Below are 15815 nucleotides of genomic sequence, written 5' to 3' on the forward strand. Positions count from 1 at the left end.
TAATATACATATTTATTTATATATATATTTACAGCTGGCATAAAAACTAAACCAGAAGAACACAAACATCACACAACCAAATTGCAGTACTCGTACTTTATCTCACTGCTGGTCAATATGCTTTTCAAAAGCCAGTGCAAAACTTCCTTTAAGAGTTGTAACTTTTCTTGCCACTTACTCATTGGTTTATTCCCTCAAGTACGGCACTGACACCTCCATCTAATATAAAGGGATTCTCTAAATCCCCTGAAAGTTTTAATTCTTTTTTTAAAACCCTGCTAAGTTCATGGCCTTAACAGTAGCCTGTAGCAATGAGTTCTGGAGGATGATAATGGCACTAAAAGAAGTTATTTTATTAGTGTTCAGACCTTTCATAGTGTGGAAAACTGCACGAGTGCCTTTGTTCATTGCCAAGGATTCCCATTACTCAATCTTTTCTCCAGAACCACGTTTGAGTCTCTCTGGAGGGAAACCGGTGCCCGAGAGGCGCTCAGAAGGATGACAGATGGTGCCTCCATGAACATGCTCTGATGAACTCCACACAAACCCTTTACACACCCTTCCCCAACTCCTAACGCAGTAAAGCGCTACCAGACTTTCCTGAAGCGCAGGATTTATCACTTGTTTTCAGAGTTCACGGAGTATTTAAGTTTTTATTTCGCTTGTTCTGCTTATTTGGACTGGGTCACTGAGATTTTCTTTTGCCTAAGCAGGTCTTTGAGCAGAGCCAAGCACTGATCATGCAAAGGAGCAATCCCGCAGGTGACCCTGGAACAGCCCATCTCCTCTCCTTGAGCAGACATCACCAATAGCCCAATACTTGTCTCATGCATGCATTCATCCTGCATGTGATTTTCTACTCAGATTATTGACAAGAATACATCTTCATACATTAAAATACTTATGTGCCCTTGTAGTGGTGAAAATCGTGCTCCCGAGTTCCGTCACTTGGGGATCACACAGCTTGATGGGCACAAACAGCTTCCCAAAGTTTAGGTTAAAACGTGCCTTGGGAAGAGGCATTTCAAGCCAAAACAGAAACAGTTTGTGGCATGCTAAAATAGAAAGACCATTTAGGTGGAAATAAGAATGGGACTCAGAGATCAGAAAGAAATATACTGGTTTAAAGCCTATGCATATGACTTGAACAGCCAAACTGATCACATTACACAGCAAAACCAGCTATGCTGCTCTTAACTGAGCAGCTTGGTAAATGAAGCAGTTAACGCTTGACACCATCTCCCATGTTGATCCACTATTCTGTATTTTTGCTTCTTTTTAAATGCAAGTTACGAATACTGCATCATTCTCTACAACATACATATTTTTAAATCATTTGCACAATGATCTGGAATTACGTATCCTCCTGTACACTCTTACTCCAAGATTTAAGCCCCAAAATATTTCTTGATTTTCCGTTTTGTTCCTCCTCTTGCACCAGTGGATCAGGAGATGCAAGGTGTTAAAATAAGGAGGTTTAAGATGAAAACAGTCACCACCCCTGTGGAGTTTAAATGTCAGACCAACACGGAAGTCTGAAAAACCTTTTCTCTGCTCCTTGTGTTTCTGCCCTTTCAGGTTTCCTTTTCTTCTTTCCCAGCTCCATTCTCTGACTCTAACCCTGCTGGTGGATTCAGTGCCTATAAAGCTTATTCACCCCAGGACCAGATTCAAGGAGTCTCCAGGGAACTCACAAAATGACTGTACACTTTAACAGTAATGGGCCCTCTGGGAGCCGTCCCCCATCAAATTATACACACTCGGGTATCCTGCCTAATAAGAAGGAGAGAGAAAAGGCTTGCTGACACAGCCAACGTTTGCAAACAGAAAGTCAGGACAAATTTAGCTTCCTTTGACAGGGTTGGATTGAAGATCAGAGGTCTCTGGTCCTTAACCTAGAAAGTCATGCTGCAACCCTGTGAGGATTTGACAGGCCTGCAGCTACCCCTGGCAGGTATCTTATGAGCTCCAGATGTTGTTATATTATCACTGAAGACAGAGCTGGAAAACTTGGTCCAGCTTTTAAAGAGAAATGTCCCTGCCCTTCAAAGGGATGATTGATTTCACAGCATTACAGGCAGCAGAGCTGAAAGGGCCACCCAGCCCTCCTCGGTGGGAGCAGTTACTCATCCGTATTTTCCCTTCTCGGCACAGCTCTTCCACATTGCGTTACTGGTGACTGCCACGAGAAACGTTTCAGGAACATTCAGATGTGCTCTGACACATTTACTGATGACTCTTTAATGGCACGAAAACATTTGTTCTGGAGATCCTGCAGTACAGATCCTACACTACTAACAAAGTAGAATAGTTTCTCTAACACTATTTTATCTATTTCCTTTATTTTGCTACAGCCAAATTCCTAGGTATTATAAATGGATACAAGTGCCGTTTCAGAGAATAAAGAGAAAAGCAAACCAAGCACAGTACCACAGAGAGAAAACTTACTATGCTGAACCACAGCATTTTCCATCATCTGTCTGAGAACCTGACTTAGGTCCTAGCCTTAACTTCTTTAACTATCAGCTCAATAGTACAGAATCTATTGATTAGAAAGTGCCATCACCTTGCATTTTTATCAAATTTTTCATGCAAGAACCTGAGAGCAGAATGCAACCAATTCAGTTCCTGTGTAGTCAGCAAGTATTATCCCAACCTAAGGGACACGGAAAACTGATCCAAGGGAGGTTAAGTTGCCCAAGGTAACACAGCGACAGAGCTGGGAACACAATGAAACTACTATTAAAATGCACACAGCTGTTCAGCTGGTTACAGAGAGTCTCCTGCAGTCTTTTCTTTCTGTTTGTTTGGGATTCTATTATTATTATTATTATTATCATTATTATATTATTTTTTAATATTAATGCGTCTGGTTTATTTACAGAGAGACAACTGGAGAACAGGATCTTAACATTCAAGTCACATCACATTATTTTAGAGAATTAGGAAGAGAATAAAGATTCTTATTTATCCATAATGCAGCCAGACAGGCAGCAGAGAGAGGGGCATTTCACACTTTCACACAGAACGCTCTCACTCTTGGTCTGAAGACCATCACCAAGTTATTCTAAACTAAAACATTCTGGAAGACTTTGTTACACCCAAAGGAGCTCACAACCGAATGCACAGATGGGGAAATTGGGATGATGCCCTTAATTACAGAACCTTAAATTTATTAGATTGTAAAAATTACTTGAAAACATACTGATAAAGCAAGTTACTAAGATTTATGCTGTTTTATTTCCTGCTGCATTACCCTACTCGACACTAAATATTTTTGAGGAGCAAGAAAAGAAAAAGGAAGAATATTTAATCCACTAATCTCTGGGGTGAAGAATCAACTGCAGCAAAATTTCGCTTTAATGCTAGGCAGAGAGGGAGAGCAACCAAGCTCCCCAAAAGCTGTCCTTTGATCTCCAGCAGGTTAATATCATAGGTCAAACGTCTTCCCTTCTGACTGCATCTGAAATCTTGGAAGGAAGATGCACAAATACAGCAGCATGCCACACTTCTGACCCCTGCTTTTATGCCCTCTTGAGTCCCTGACCCCTATTTGTTACACAAACTACAAAAGCAGATGAAAGGAAGCTAGTGCAGTAGCTGGAAACTCGGGTTCCTTGAACTGTGGCTTGAAGGTAAGGAAACCGGAATTTAAGCCCCCGGATCAATCTGAACTTAGAGCATTTTGACAAGAGGCCTTCAAAGAAAAATCTTCTTTTCCCTGCCTGGAAGATAGCAAGATATAGATCTTTCCAAAATACACTTTAACCTTCTTAGTAGTTTTATTCTTACTGCTCCCATTCTCTCATCGGTCCTTGCTTCCTGGAATTGCATCCATTTCAGTAAGATTTGCCTTTTGCTTACATCACCACGGGAAGTTAAGCAGGCAACAAAACATCGTGGGAAAAATTTTCCAAACTAATTTTGGAAAGGGAGATCTACTCATTTATTAAACTCAAGCCCCCAGGAAAGGGGGAAAACAAAAACCAATGAAAACAACAAAACAAAATTCAAAAGCACCTGAAATGATCCTTCCTCCCTCAACAGATTTAATCTAAAAAAAAAAAAAAAGAAAAAGAGTACTTGAAGATTCCTCATGAAATTTTAAGGCTAGAGCAGTATAATCTCCAATATCCTATTCCAAACCATGGACTGGAACTGTGACGGGGAATAAATCCAAGTTTAATAACAGCAGAAGTGATCTCTTATTCTACTCTCAGTTGTCCATTATTTCAGATTATTGTTTGTTATTTGCAATTTGTGATGGTAAAGGAATAAATTCTGGATTCTTTAATATAAGGGCTTAGATATTTAAAATAACGTCAACATACATCCTATGCGCATTACATCGAGAGAAATGACGTGGGACTTACCTTCTGAAAAACCTGATAGTTGGATTTAGACCATATGTCAAGCTACAGTAGGAAAAAAAAAAGAGATCTATATTACTACATGTGATTACCAAGAAATAAAAGTTAAGCAACTGTTCAAACTAAAAGAGCAGGCAAATAATCTATGGACGTATTTCTCAGTTCATTGCCTTTACCTGTTTCAATCTAAGAAAGGGAATTAAGGACATATGATTTCCTTCGCATTGCACTGAAGGATGAACATAGCTCCTCACAGTTTCAGTAAAAAAAATTATATACACAAGACCTGTTGAATTAACACATTCTCTTTAAAAGCAGCAAAATCTTCATTTGTATGGGGTTGTGGCTGATCTATGCAAATATTCATCAGCTTCAGCCTGTTTCTAAAATGAGGGCATTTTTACTAAGTTTATGCTTGTCTTGTGTCTGAATAAGTGATTCAGTTAGAAACGACACAAAGAACGTTTAGCTGAATTAAGCCAAAGCAGTGGTCTACTGGGGCTAAATAAAACATCCCTTAGGAAAGTGCATTTACATTTGCAGACAAAAAACACACTAAAAGAGATTTAAGGTTGCATATAACTGCACAAATCCATGACTTAAACGTGTGCTCAACAAGAAAAAATCTAAAAGACCAAAATTGAAATAAGTTTTATTAACCCCAAAACCGAGAAGGTAAGGCTGTCCTTGTTAAACAACCAAATAGCTCACACGTTAAACCATTTCAACTGACACCCTAATGCTCTTTTAGCCCAGCCCTATGGAATCTCTCATGCTCTGTCAAGGAAAAGCAGCAGAAAAACACAAGAGGAATTTCCATAGGTGCCAGAATTGCGAATCACTTTTTTTCTAGAGATCCCACTGTACTCAACAATTCCATATGCACAGAACTTGTCACAGGAAAGGTGTCTGCTACAGCACCAACCTCAGGAATCTGCAGCTAGACAAAAGAAAATATTGTTTGAGTGAAATTTTGAAGCAAGTCTCACTCCTCCAATGCTTGATAATACGGTTGGACACATGCTTTCCCACAAACTTCAGCTGATTATTTTAATTCTACCTTATAGCAGTGCCCATAAGTTCTAGCTTAATTTCCAAGTCTTCTAAAAGGCACAAAAACTAGAGTCTTAAATGAAGGAAGTTGTATGAAGCAAGTCAAACACACTAAAGGGGAGTGAAGGAGGAGAGCGGGTGGGAAGCTGAACCCAAGTAATTAACTCACATTGCTAAAATCATTCAGAGTGCTAAAGTACCCATTCTTTATGAGTAACACTGTTCAGTGACCCACTTCTGTATAGTGGTACAGATGTGACTCCCGAGTCCCCAAACCTCAGCTTGGACAGGAGGCGACGTTAAAGACTTTAAAAAGCACTCCAGGATAGATGTTTTGTGGCTTAGCGCCACCGACCCTGCTGTGAGACAAAGGCAGCTGCTGTCCCCATGCCTTTTCCAGGTGAGACGAAGCCAGCGGTACTCTGAGGCACGAACCAGGAAACCTTTTGGCATTTCCTGGCTCTTGGGGTGCGATCAAGAACCTGAACCAGGAAACCTTTTGGCATTTCCTGGCTCCTGGGGTGCGATCAAGAACCTGAACCAGGAAACCTTTTGGCATTTCCTGGCTCCTGGGGTGGGATCAAGAACCTATGTGAACACCATCACCACTCACACTCTAGGGTCCACAAGCGGCTGTTCAGCCTGGACTTGGACCTCAGCTTGACTTAATAACAGACCTGTGCCTGTTGGGAAGGAAGCACTGCATTTCCATATGAGAAAAGTCTACATTTGAAAATAAAAAATTCATGTGTATTTTTAAAAAAACCTGTTTTCATGTAATTTAAAGGCTTTCTTTGGCTGCAGACAGAGCCGCTATAATTGGAATGTATATATGGTTTTGCTAATCTCCAGTGATCAAACCGAGTATGTGATGGTCTCTAGTTAGACTCAAGATCTAAAAAAAATTGTAAAAAAGTCCACTTCAGATGCAGCATTAAGATGAGCCCAACAGGTTCTGAACGTTCATTAGCTGGCACCAAGATTGAAAAGCTGAAAAAGTAATGAATGTCTGTCTTACAGACATGATGTTATCCAAGTTCCAAAAAAAATAAAAGAAAAAGGAAAAAAGAAAAAGAAAAAGCTACCAAACCCCCTAAGCTGCATGCATACATCCTAAATGACTGCCCACCTTTCCCCCTGAACCAGAGGATTAAGGCAGAAGCGGATTAAAGAATGCATCATTATAGGTCTATTATTCTTCAACTTTTCACTTTCAATCAAGACACACATTTGTAACTAAAAAACTGCTGAAAGCACAATTTCAGGGCATCCTCTGCATGTGAATGAAACTGGGGCTTTTTTTTCCCAATGCCCCACTCTCCCCACCCACCCCAGCATAAGCAACAAGAGGCCATTTTCTGAAGGTCGTCTGAACGATTTCAAAGGCGATAACAAATCAGAATGTTCCCTGCATCTAATATCAAACAGGTCCGGTGCCAACACTTATTAGAGAAATCGGATTCAACCCCCCCTTCACCCAAACACACACACATCCAGCTTTGAAGTGGAAAGAATGCAGGGATCAGAAATTACCCGAGAGACAGCTCTGCCTGTCTTTGAAGCTTTCCTTTGATACTACTATTTCTTTTCCTCTCTTACGCTAGGAGGCTAAAAGCTGCCTTTTCTTATTGATATGGGGTAATTAATGAAGCCAAAGCATTAACATAACCCAAGTTCCTTAACAGGGTAATTCAACAGAGACACTTAATGTTTCTTTAGTTAAGTCTAACGGATGCAAAAATAGGAATTTTGCTAGGCATGGATGTTAAGTACCCACTCTAAATACGCCCTGTCAAGGTGGTTCTTGGTCTCTGCATCCAAACAAAAGCGCTGTATTATTGTGCCAAAAAATCCCCATACGTTTCAATTTTTATTGGCAGGCTAGGGCTACTAATGGCTGAGCTGACAATAAGCCTGCCCTGCGAGGGTGAGCTGCATAGCTTCATTTATTCAGGAATCAGGACACCACCAGTAATTAATTACTACCCGTGGTTAAATTCCAGCGCACAATGAGTATGTCAAAGTTTGAAATTAAGGGTGGCACGGCGCCATCGCTAAAACCACGGGGCTAATTAAAATGCATCAGTATGTGGAGGATGCGATGGGTTAGCTTGGTAAGCAAGAGACTGCAGAGAAATCAGCATCCAGAACCCACGACATGACAGAGGCTGCCAGATCTCACCTATTGTTTTTGCAAAGTGTCACCAAAAATGGCTAAGTTATGCAGCTGGCAACGTGGCAAAGACATACTCTGCAGGGATTGTGAATAATTCACGAGAGAAGTACATGAAGCACTTAAGAAATGCAATGATTCTTTGTCTGCATAAGCAAAGCTTGAAAATAAAATCCCAAAACGCAGTGTCTTATTTTACTCACTGTGAGCTTAAGACTTCTATTTTTCCACCTTAATTTTGAAACTATTTAAATCTGTAAAGGGAGCGCCCAATTTAACCAGACTTCAGTATAGCAGAAACCACATGAAGCATTCACGTAAGTACCTGTCAACCTACACAGCACAACGTACAAGCACACAGCGAACTAAAGCAACCTGGATAATGCAATGTCAGCTTTCCCACGTATGCCACCTGCACAGTTCCACACCTATCAGAAACAACCGTATTTGCTTTTTTTTCTAGACTTGCTTGACTAATAGACCAGAAGACTATCAAGAAGACTATCAATGCTCTGCTGTTTGCACTCATCTCCTTCTTTCTTCTTCCCAGTGATGCCAAGGCTGCAGAAACAGTTGTACTTTTAGAGTTAAACGATGACTCCCCTGATCTGCAAGCAGATCTTTGGCCTCTTTGGTGCACAGCCCATTTCTCACTTACTGCCTGTGAGACCATTCAGTCTCCTGATGATGGCCGTTTCTTCTTTTGTTGAATATTACTGAATGTATTGTGTTGCCCCAAACTCTGCTCCACTTGGAGAAAACTCCCTCCTGAATTTCACTTTTGTTACTTGAAGAGCCTTCTGCCTCATGCAGTGAGGAGGACAACTCAATTGACCCTCACTCTGCTATTTAAGTGTAAAGAAGTACAACAACTTTATCCAGTGTCCCCGCTTCAATGTGGCTTACAGAAAAGACAGGAACTTCAAAATTGCCATATTTTATGACACCATCTAGTTCATCTTATCACTGCTTTCTAGGAATACATAAGCTAACCCCTAACTCAGCAATTACTGCGTAAACTGCTCACTGGAAAAATGATCACCTCCTACTGTGATCATGAGGGTTCTCTGTATTTTTGTTATTTAATAAAGGAGATGTTCACTGATCTCTTTTTTCTGTGCTCTTCTGGGTCTCTCCTGAATGCTAGTGCAGTTTCCTCCTATCAGGCTAGAATCTGAGGAGCAGGGGTGGTACGGTGAAACGGCACTGGAGTACTTTCCCAACAGCATCTGTTGTGACAGAGAAGGAATTGGAATGGACTGTGTTTGCAATTGACTGTAATCGCTCATTCCCAGCAGGCACAATAAGTAAAGCGAATCACTGCAAGAGCACAATCTTATTCTTATTCTCCAATTACCAGTGTAGTTAATTAGTGAAAAAAGGGAGCTCACTGTTTGTCAATATGTGCTCCAGTTGGCAAAACTAGCAAGCTACGCATTTATTCAATCTTCCAAGCCAAATTCACTCACGATTTAACTGAGCTGCAACTCCAATTCAACTTAAGTCAAATGAAACGTTCCTATTTCTACCTAAAGCCAAGTTTGTAAAAGCCCTGGGATGGCCCGGTGGAATAGCAAACTGCCACATAAAGGTCCGTGAATCGTCGTGGGAGCAGTCACATAACCTAGCATTGGACACAGAAAGCTAAATCGGTAGAAAACAGACTCTCCTACAGACTGGCTTAAAGCAAGAAAACAAGCCAGGTGTTAGCACTGATGCTCTGGAGGAGCTGAACTGCTCCCCACTGACAGCAGCCAAAGGTTAGGGCCCCATGCCCAAAGCTGGCCTTGGTGAGTCCCGCTCTCCCTCTTGCAGCAAACGATGACAGAGGAACGGTATATGGCTCTCAAGAGAGTTAACCTTGAGCTAAACAGAAGCCCAATGCCAGATGCCGAGTTTCAGAAAGGAACTCTTTTACTTAGCTTTTCAGCACATGTAGCATTATTATATTTCAAGGGAGCTTCAAAGGAAACTGGATTCATCAGAGAAAATGAGCACACCCAAATGAAGTGTGACACAGGAATCCATCAAGCACTGTCAATGCTCTTTCAGCAGACTATCATTTCCCTTCCAAGCAGAACCTGGGGTGAAGAGGGGCTGGTGCTGTAAGTCTGCATTTATATGCTAATATACAGGGAGTACAGTGCAGCTGCTTCTGCGGCAAAGTGGTATTTAAACCTGCATATTTGAATAATGCAAATCAAAAATCAGGCAATTTTTATTTTACTACTTCTTAGGCCAATCCCCTGCCCTTCAAGTGAGAATCTCTCACCTGGGAAATACAGCTGCACTATTTCCTTCAGCAGATCAGCTCCTGGCCTTTTCTAGGGAACGGAGGCTCAGCCTCAGAGCCGCTGAACTCTGGGTCAGTACACAACGTGCTTGTGTGCGCTACAACACAGTTATCACTTCTGAACGGAGAAGAAGTCTCACCTCATTATAACATGGCCTATGGGTGCCAAGTACTCATCTTGATATAATGAACTTTTTATTTTAATAGGCTTCATAATCAGAAGAGAAAGCTCCAGAGAGAATATGTGAAACATGGAGGTATTTAGTACTGTTACTGGCAAAGGAGAGTGCTGGCTGATGTCTCGGTAAGAGACCATTCCACCCCGAAAAGAGAAACAAGCTGAGCTGAAGGCCGTCAGGTCCCATTAACATCTCCTGATGCGCCGAAGAGAGCCATATGGAGTGTGTGCATTCAGAAGAAATTTGAGGGTTCAAGCAGGGTGAATTGTTCATAAAACAAATCACTTGCGGAAACAGGTAACACTTGCTTTAATAGCTGCTCTTCAAGGTGTGCTATTACTGACAAGCAAATTATTGAGGACTACCTACCAACGATTCGCACAGTTGAGTTTATCAAGTTGAGCACAAAACTAGCCTAAGATTTCCCAATGGCTCTCAGAAAGAGAAATCTGAACCTTGGGCTATTGATGTGCTGGTACACTGAAAAAAAACAAAACGTTTTCTCAGTAGATGCTATTAATGAAGCAACCAGGGTCTAAGGTGATAAATTAGAAATTCAAGCAAGGCCTTCCGAGCTGAGAAAGAAGTCAGACATTTGGGTATGAAAAATCCAAGCAAACCATGATAAATTTAAACCTGAGCATTCTGCAAAACATCAGAGAGTCTTCTGACAGTTTTATGTTTCTAGCATACTTGTGATGGGATTCCTGTCCTCTGTCGTTTAAGTACTAGGTAAAAATCAAATTTCATGTTGCTGGATAGACAAGAACCTACCTTGCCATCTTCGGTATAGACATTTTCGTTGTACCCTTTCACTATTGTCCGGTCAATGAAGAGGCTCCGCATCACCACTATCACTTTCAACACTTTTCCTAAGGTAACCTGTCAAGAACAAGAGAAGGACAAAAACAAGCTCATGCAGAGTCGATGGTGTCTGAATTCACAAGACCATCAAGTTAACAGCCTAAGTTGATGCAATTTCACTTTTCAATATTTTATAGACAGACCAAAATAAGAGATCTAAAACCACTGTGTGTGTTATGAGGAAGAGCTAGACTATAAAGCGCAGAACAAACAAACATTCATTTGCAACTGAAAATGCACAAATTCACAGAATTCCCTTGTGCAGGCCTGACACTGCCAAGCAACTCTCTCAATTTTATTAACACTGCAACTCAGTAACTTGTCAAAAACAAGCTGCAAATGTGATTAGTTTCTATGTATTTGATATTCTCTAATAAGTCCACTTAAAGAAAAAGAATTTGAACGAAGAATTGGACTCTTCTGATGCTAGCTTTTAAAAGCATGCCAAAGCATTTCCATTAAGGGAAAACATTTTTGGTCCAATCAAAATGTAAAATTATTAAAAAGGAAACTAGAGCTAAAAAGTAAAAATGTTACGTTTTCAAAGGTTTCATTTTCTTCTGTGAAAGCGGTAAAGTGTAAAGAATAGAACTAGTATCATAGTAAATATATCGGGTCAGTCAGAGTGTAACAACAGAAATAAGCCCAAATTATGTTATTGACAAAAATGCAATAATGAAGGCATTTTAATCTAAAAATCAATTTACATTTCAAAGATGAACTTGCACTGCAATTTTGTTAAGATCTGTGTCTAACAATAATTCTATCTTTGTATTTTGTTACACAGAGATCACTACAGAGTTTCACCTCACCCACAAAAGCATAACACCAAGATAGAAAAGAACCTATCAGTTCATTTTAATATTTCCCAACTTTCGGTGGCACATTTTCCATTGTCTGTGTTCCAACATTTCATCCAGCGTAGCTTAACACATGCCAGAACAACTGTGTTTTTACTGCTCACCTCAGCAGACAAATCCACACCCAAAGAAATCAGTCAATATACATCTTTATGGAGTTGTTACGTTTTTCCTTCTTACTTCCTGCTAATGACTCCTACCTACCACCTTGTTACAACATGAGTAAACTCAACCTGATGCTGGCTAACTAAGAGATTAACACGCAAATCCACTCTCAAGTGCCAAGTTGTTTTCCCCCACCAAGGAGGAAGACAGAAAATCTGGCTGAAAGACTCCATCTCAAGGCTGATCACAGAATCACAGAAGGGTTTGGGTTGGAAGAGACTTTAAAGCTCATCCAGTCCAGCACCTCCCACCAGCCCCGGCTGCCCAAAGCCCCGTCCAACCTGGCCTTGAACACTGCCAGGGAATGGGCACCCACAGCTTCCCTGGGCAACCTGTGCCAGGGTCTCACCACCCTCACAGTCAAGAATTTCTTCCTAATGTTTAGTCTGAATCTCCCCTCTTCCAGTTTAAAACCATTCCCCCTCGTTCTATCGCTGCCTGCCCTTGTAAAAAGTCCCTTCCCAGGCTTTCCTATAGGACCCCTTCAGGAACTGGAAGGCTGCAATAAGGTTCCCCTCCCTCAGTTGGTCCTTGTAGGGGAGGTGCTCCAGCCCTCTGATCATTTTTGTGGCCCTCCTCTGGACCTGCTCCATCAGCTCAATGTCCTTCCTATGCTGGGGGCTACAGAACTGGACGCAGCACTGCAGGTGGGGTCTGACCAGGGCAGAGTAGAGGGGCAGAATCTCCTCCCTCGCACTACTGGCCACACTTCTTGTGATGCAGTCCAGGATGCAGTTGGCCTTGGAGGAGGGTCAGGAGGGGAAATGGTGGCAGGAATGGGCTGACAACAGAGCACGTTGCAGAACAGTTACCCAAACTACTCTAAATGCTGCTTATTTTATGACTACATAGCAGGACAGAGTTACAAATCCTCAAAAGAGCTGATGACAATTCCTTGGCATGAGGCATGAAGAAAGCAACTCTAGAAGAGAAAAGTCTAAGCAATGACAAGAACAAGCTGACAAGGGAGAGGACAGGGAAACAAGAAGGGTAAAGAGTCAAAGACAGGCTTCAAGAAGATGGGCTGCTAGGCGTGATTTTGAAAGAACATGAAGAACGGGTAAATTTTTGAAGAAAGATGTTACAGGCTGAAGTAGGGTACCTTGTATCAAAACCTGAGTTATGCACATACCATGAGTAGCTTTTTCCTACTTTCTTAAAATAGACTGGGATTTTCTGAACAGGTACAGAACTGCCTAGTGTCCTCAGGCAACCATATCATGATATCAGGTGCTGTAAACTCGGGTCTAGATGTAGTATCTTGCTGGGATACTCTGTAATAAGACCTAGTTAGTCTGCAAACAAAGTAAAATGGCAGAGTTATTTCAGCACTTACCACTGAATTAATTAAGTTAAATACAAAGTCATAATCCAGAGGAGCCTGATCTAAGATGCTGATCACTCACTGGAATAAGAAAGACGATTTTGTCGTAACTGCTAAGCTGAGGAAATGGAGTGACTTTGAAAAAAGCTGTCAGCACATCTAGAGTTAACAGTTTTTTATTTATTCTTCTGCCTTAGTAAGACTGGCACTTCACTAGGACACAGGTCTACTGAGAGAACTGACTCTTATAACATCAACCATACACAGTACAATTAAAAGGAGGAAAAGAAGAAATTTTAAACAGAAAGGAATCTTACTGGAAGAGCGAAAGGGCCGCCCTACAAACACACAGATCCAGCTTTATGCATAATGTTTTTTATTTTATTTCTATCTAATATTTTTATGTATAATATTTTCATTGCTTTCACACAGCTTAGCGGATGCTCACTTCTTTCCTCTTCCCTTACGTTCTGCATTCATAATATCTCACATTGCTGCCAGGTGGAAAAAAAATTGGATGAAGTTGATCTGAAGCCTGTGTGGGATGTTCCTGAAAATCCTCAGAGTGAACAGTGGAACATAACAAGCTGAAAAATCCCATGTTTGGCACTCCAGCTTGCTTGAATACACTTATTGCTGGCCTCAAACCTCCCCACGCAAGACTCACCTGCACAAATGCTTTCAAAACCCTCCTGCATTACCTCATGGCCTTTTCCCAGGTCATTTGTTTTTGCATTCCTCCAAAGATTCACTCTACACTTCCACAATCCCTCACAGCTACCCAGACCCCAGCTATCATCCATCACACAACCCTGAAAGGTCACATCCTGCAGACTGGTCTGGGACAGTCATCTTGATCCCCCACTTGCTTGAACGTTGAACTGGCAGGGTTACGCCATCTCCCATGCGTGAGGAGCTGTGTAAACCCATCCTTGGATGGGTACCAAGACTCTGAGCTCCCTGAGGGAGGCACAACTGTTGCAATCTCACCTTAGACTATGGTTTGTGCAAAGGGATCATCTCCGGGAGTAGGGGCACCCCAGCACTGTGGTAATACAAGTAAATGATAGAAAACATTGCAACTTCGGCTGGGTTAGTGCTAGGTTGTTCTTACACTGATGCTGAAACAGAAAACTTTCCTATTTTGTGTTGTTTTGACATGAGATTCCTGCAGGTTTTCTACTGACTGGAAGAGAGGTCAGGACTTTCCGATCATTTCTGTAGGACCGTACCATTAGTTAAGTCTGACAGAAGCAGAAATTTTGTAAAACTACGCGTAGCTGAGAGAAATTATAGTTCATCATTTTAACAGCGCTGAAAGAAGGAGGCTAGTAGTACAAAGAATGAACAACAGCCTGTCACTAGACTGGAGGATGCTGTTAGATTTGGAAGCCAAATGTATGCTCCATAGCTATTTTCGGGGTAAAGCACATTCTGTATTGTACACAATAAATGGAATACCTTTTATGTTTTCCACTAATAATCAAGACTTGGTTTCAGGACTTAATGTTTTTGTTCACCTCAACAATATTTTACAAATCATGTTTTCCAGCAACCCATTTTCTTTCAACGCCTGCTCCGCTTCGCTACCTGGAGTCTATGTTCACAAAAAGATCCATGTATGGAATATAATTTATACCTATAGTCATACAACTGCGTCCCTACAGATCACCTGAAAGAAGGTAATAAAAAAACCGAATGGCTCTGGTAAAGAAGTAATTTGATAGCTCTACTCTGAGCTCCAGTAGAGCAGGGTTCTCCTTCTGGAGGTCAACACTCACCCACATGGTCCCTATTTAATGGTCACTGAAATGTCCCTGCATTTCCACAGGTATCAACTGAAAGAAACTTCTTTCATTATACAGAAGAGATACCTTTCAATTGTGACAAAAAGGCAACAATTTCCTTTCTAAGCCAACTTTTCCTATTAAATTTCGACTTCTTTTGTCGATATCCTGTTAAGACAGCACTTGGCTTTTTAATATTTTGCCTGAAGGATATATGCCAGCTCGTCCTTGATGTAGAAAATTTTAATTCAAATCAATACATGTACAAGGTCACTTTAAAATTCAATTAATATGAATGAAAAAATATGCCCCACAGTTCTGTGAGCTGAAAATGGAACGGCTGCAAGTTAAATACTTCTGTAGCTTCTGTTTTGGTCTGTGTAATAACAATGTACTTGTGACTTCCTTTTAACTAAAGTATACTAAATTCAGACAGTTAAGTTATTCATAAATCCTCTGCTTCCTAAAACGGCAAGCTCATGAAGAAGGTAGGACAGGCAGCTGATTGAAATCTGCAATGTTATGCAGCTTTTCTGACAAAGATATATAAAATAAAAATCTTCTCGAAATATCCCAGTTTTAAAAATATTTTGTCTATCACCGAGATAATTCTCAAAGAGCATATGACAGACACCGCATGCCAGGAAAGGGGGAAGGAGAGGCAGAATAATCAGGGAGAATGGCTTAGATAATTTCTTGTAAGACTGCTAAAAAAGTTCCCATTCGACATCACTTACAATCGGAAGA

At 41.0% G+C, this 15815-nt stretch overlaps 1 protein-coding gene across 3 annotated transcripts in view; it reads right to left on the reverse strand.

Moving 5' to 3' along the window:
* The window catches only part of MED27 (mediator complex subunit 27), an 87994-nt gene that overhangs the window by 5702 nt on the left and 66477 nt on the right, over positions 1-15815 (reverse strand). For 2 of the 3 annotated variants that reach the window (XM_010193089.1, XM_010193083.1), the window contains exons 6-7: positions 10843-10950; positions 4374-4415 (exon numbers count right to left, since the gene is read on the reverse strand). In XM_010193089.1, coding sequence (XP_010191391.1) covers positions 4374-4415; positions 10843-10950 — 150 coding nt within the window. The remainder of the gene's footprint in view (positions 1-4373; positions 4416-10842; positions 10951-15815) is intronic. The other variant, XM_010193096.1, reaches the window with a different exon arrangement.

The sequence above is a fragment of the Mesitornis unicolor genome, unplaced genomic scaffold (assembly GCF_000695765.1).
Source record: "Mesitornis unicolor isolate BGI_N332 unplaced genomic scaffold, ASM69576v1 scaffold3161, whole genome shotgun sequence".
NCBI lineage: Eukaryota > Metazoa > Chordata > Aves > Mesitornithiformes > Mesitornithidae > Mesitornis > Mesitornis unicolor.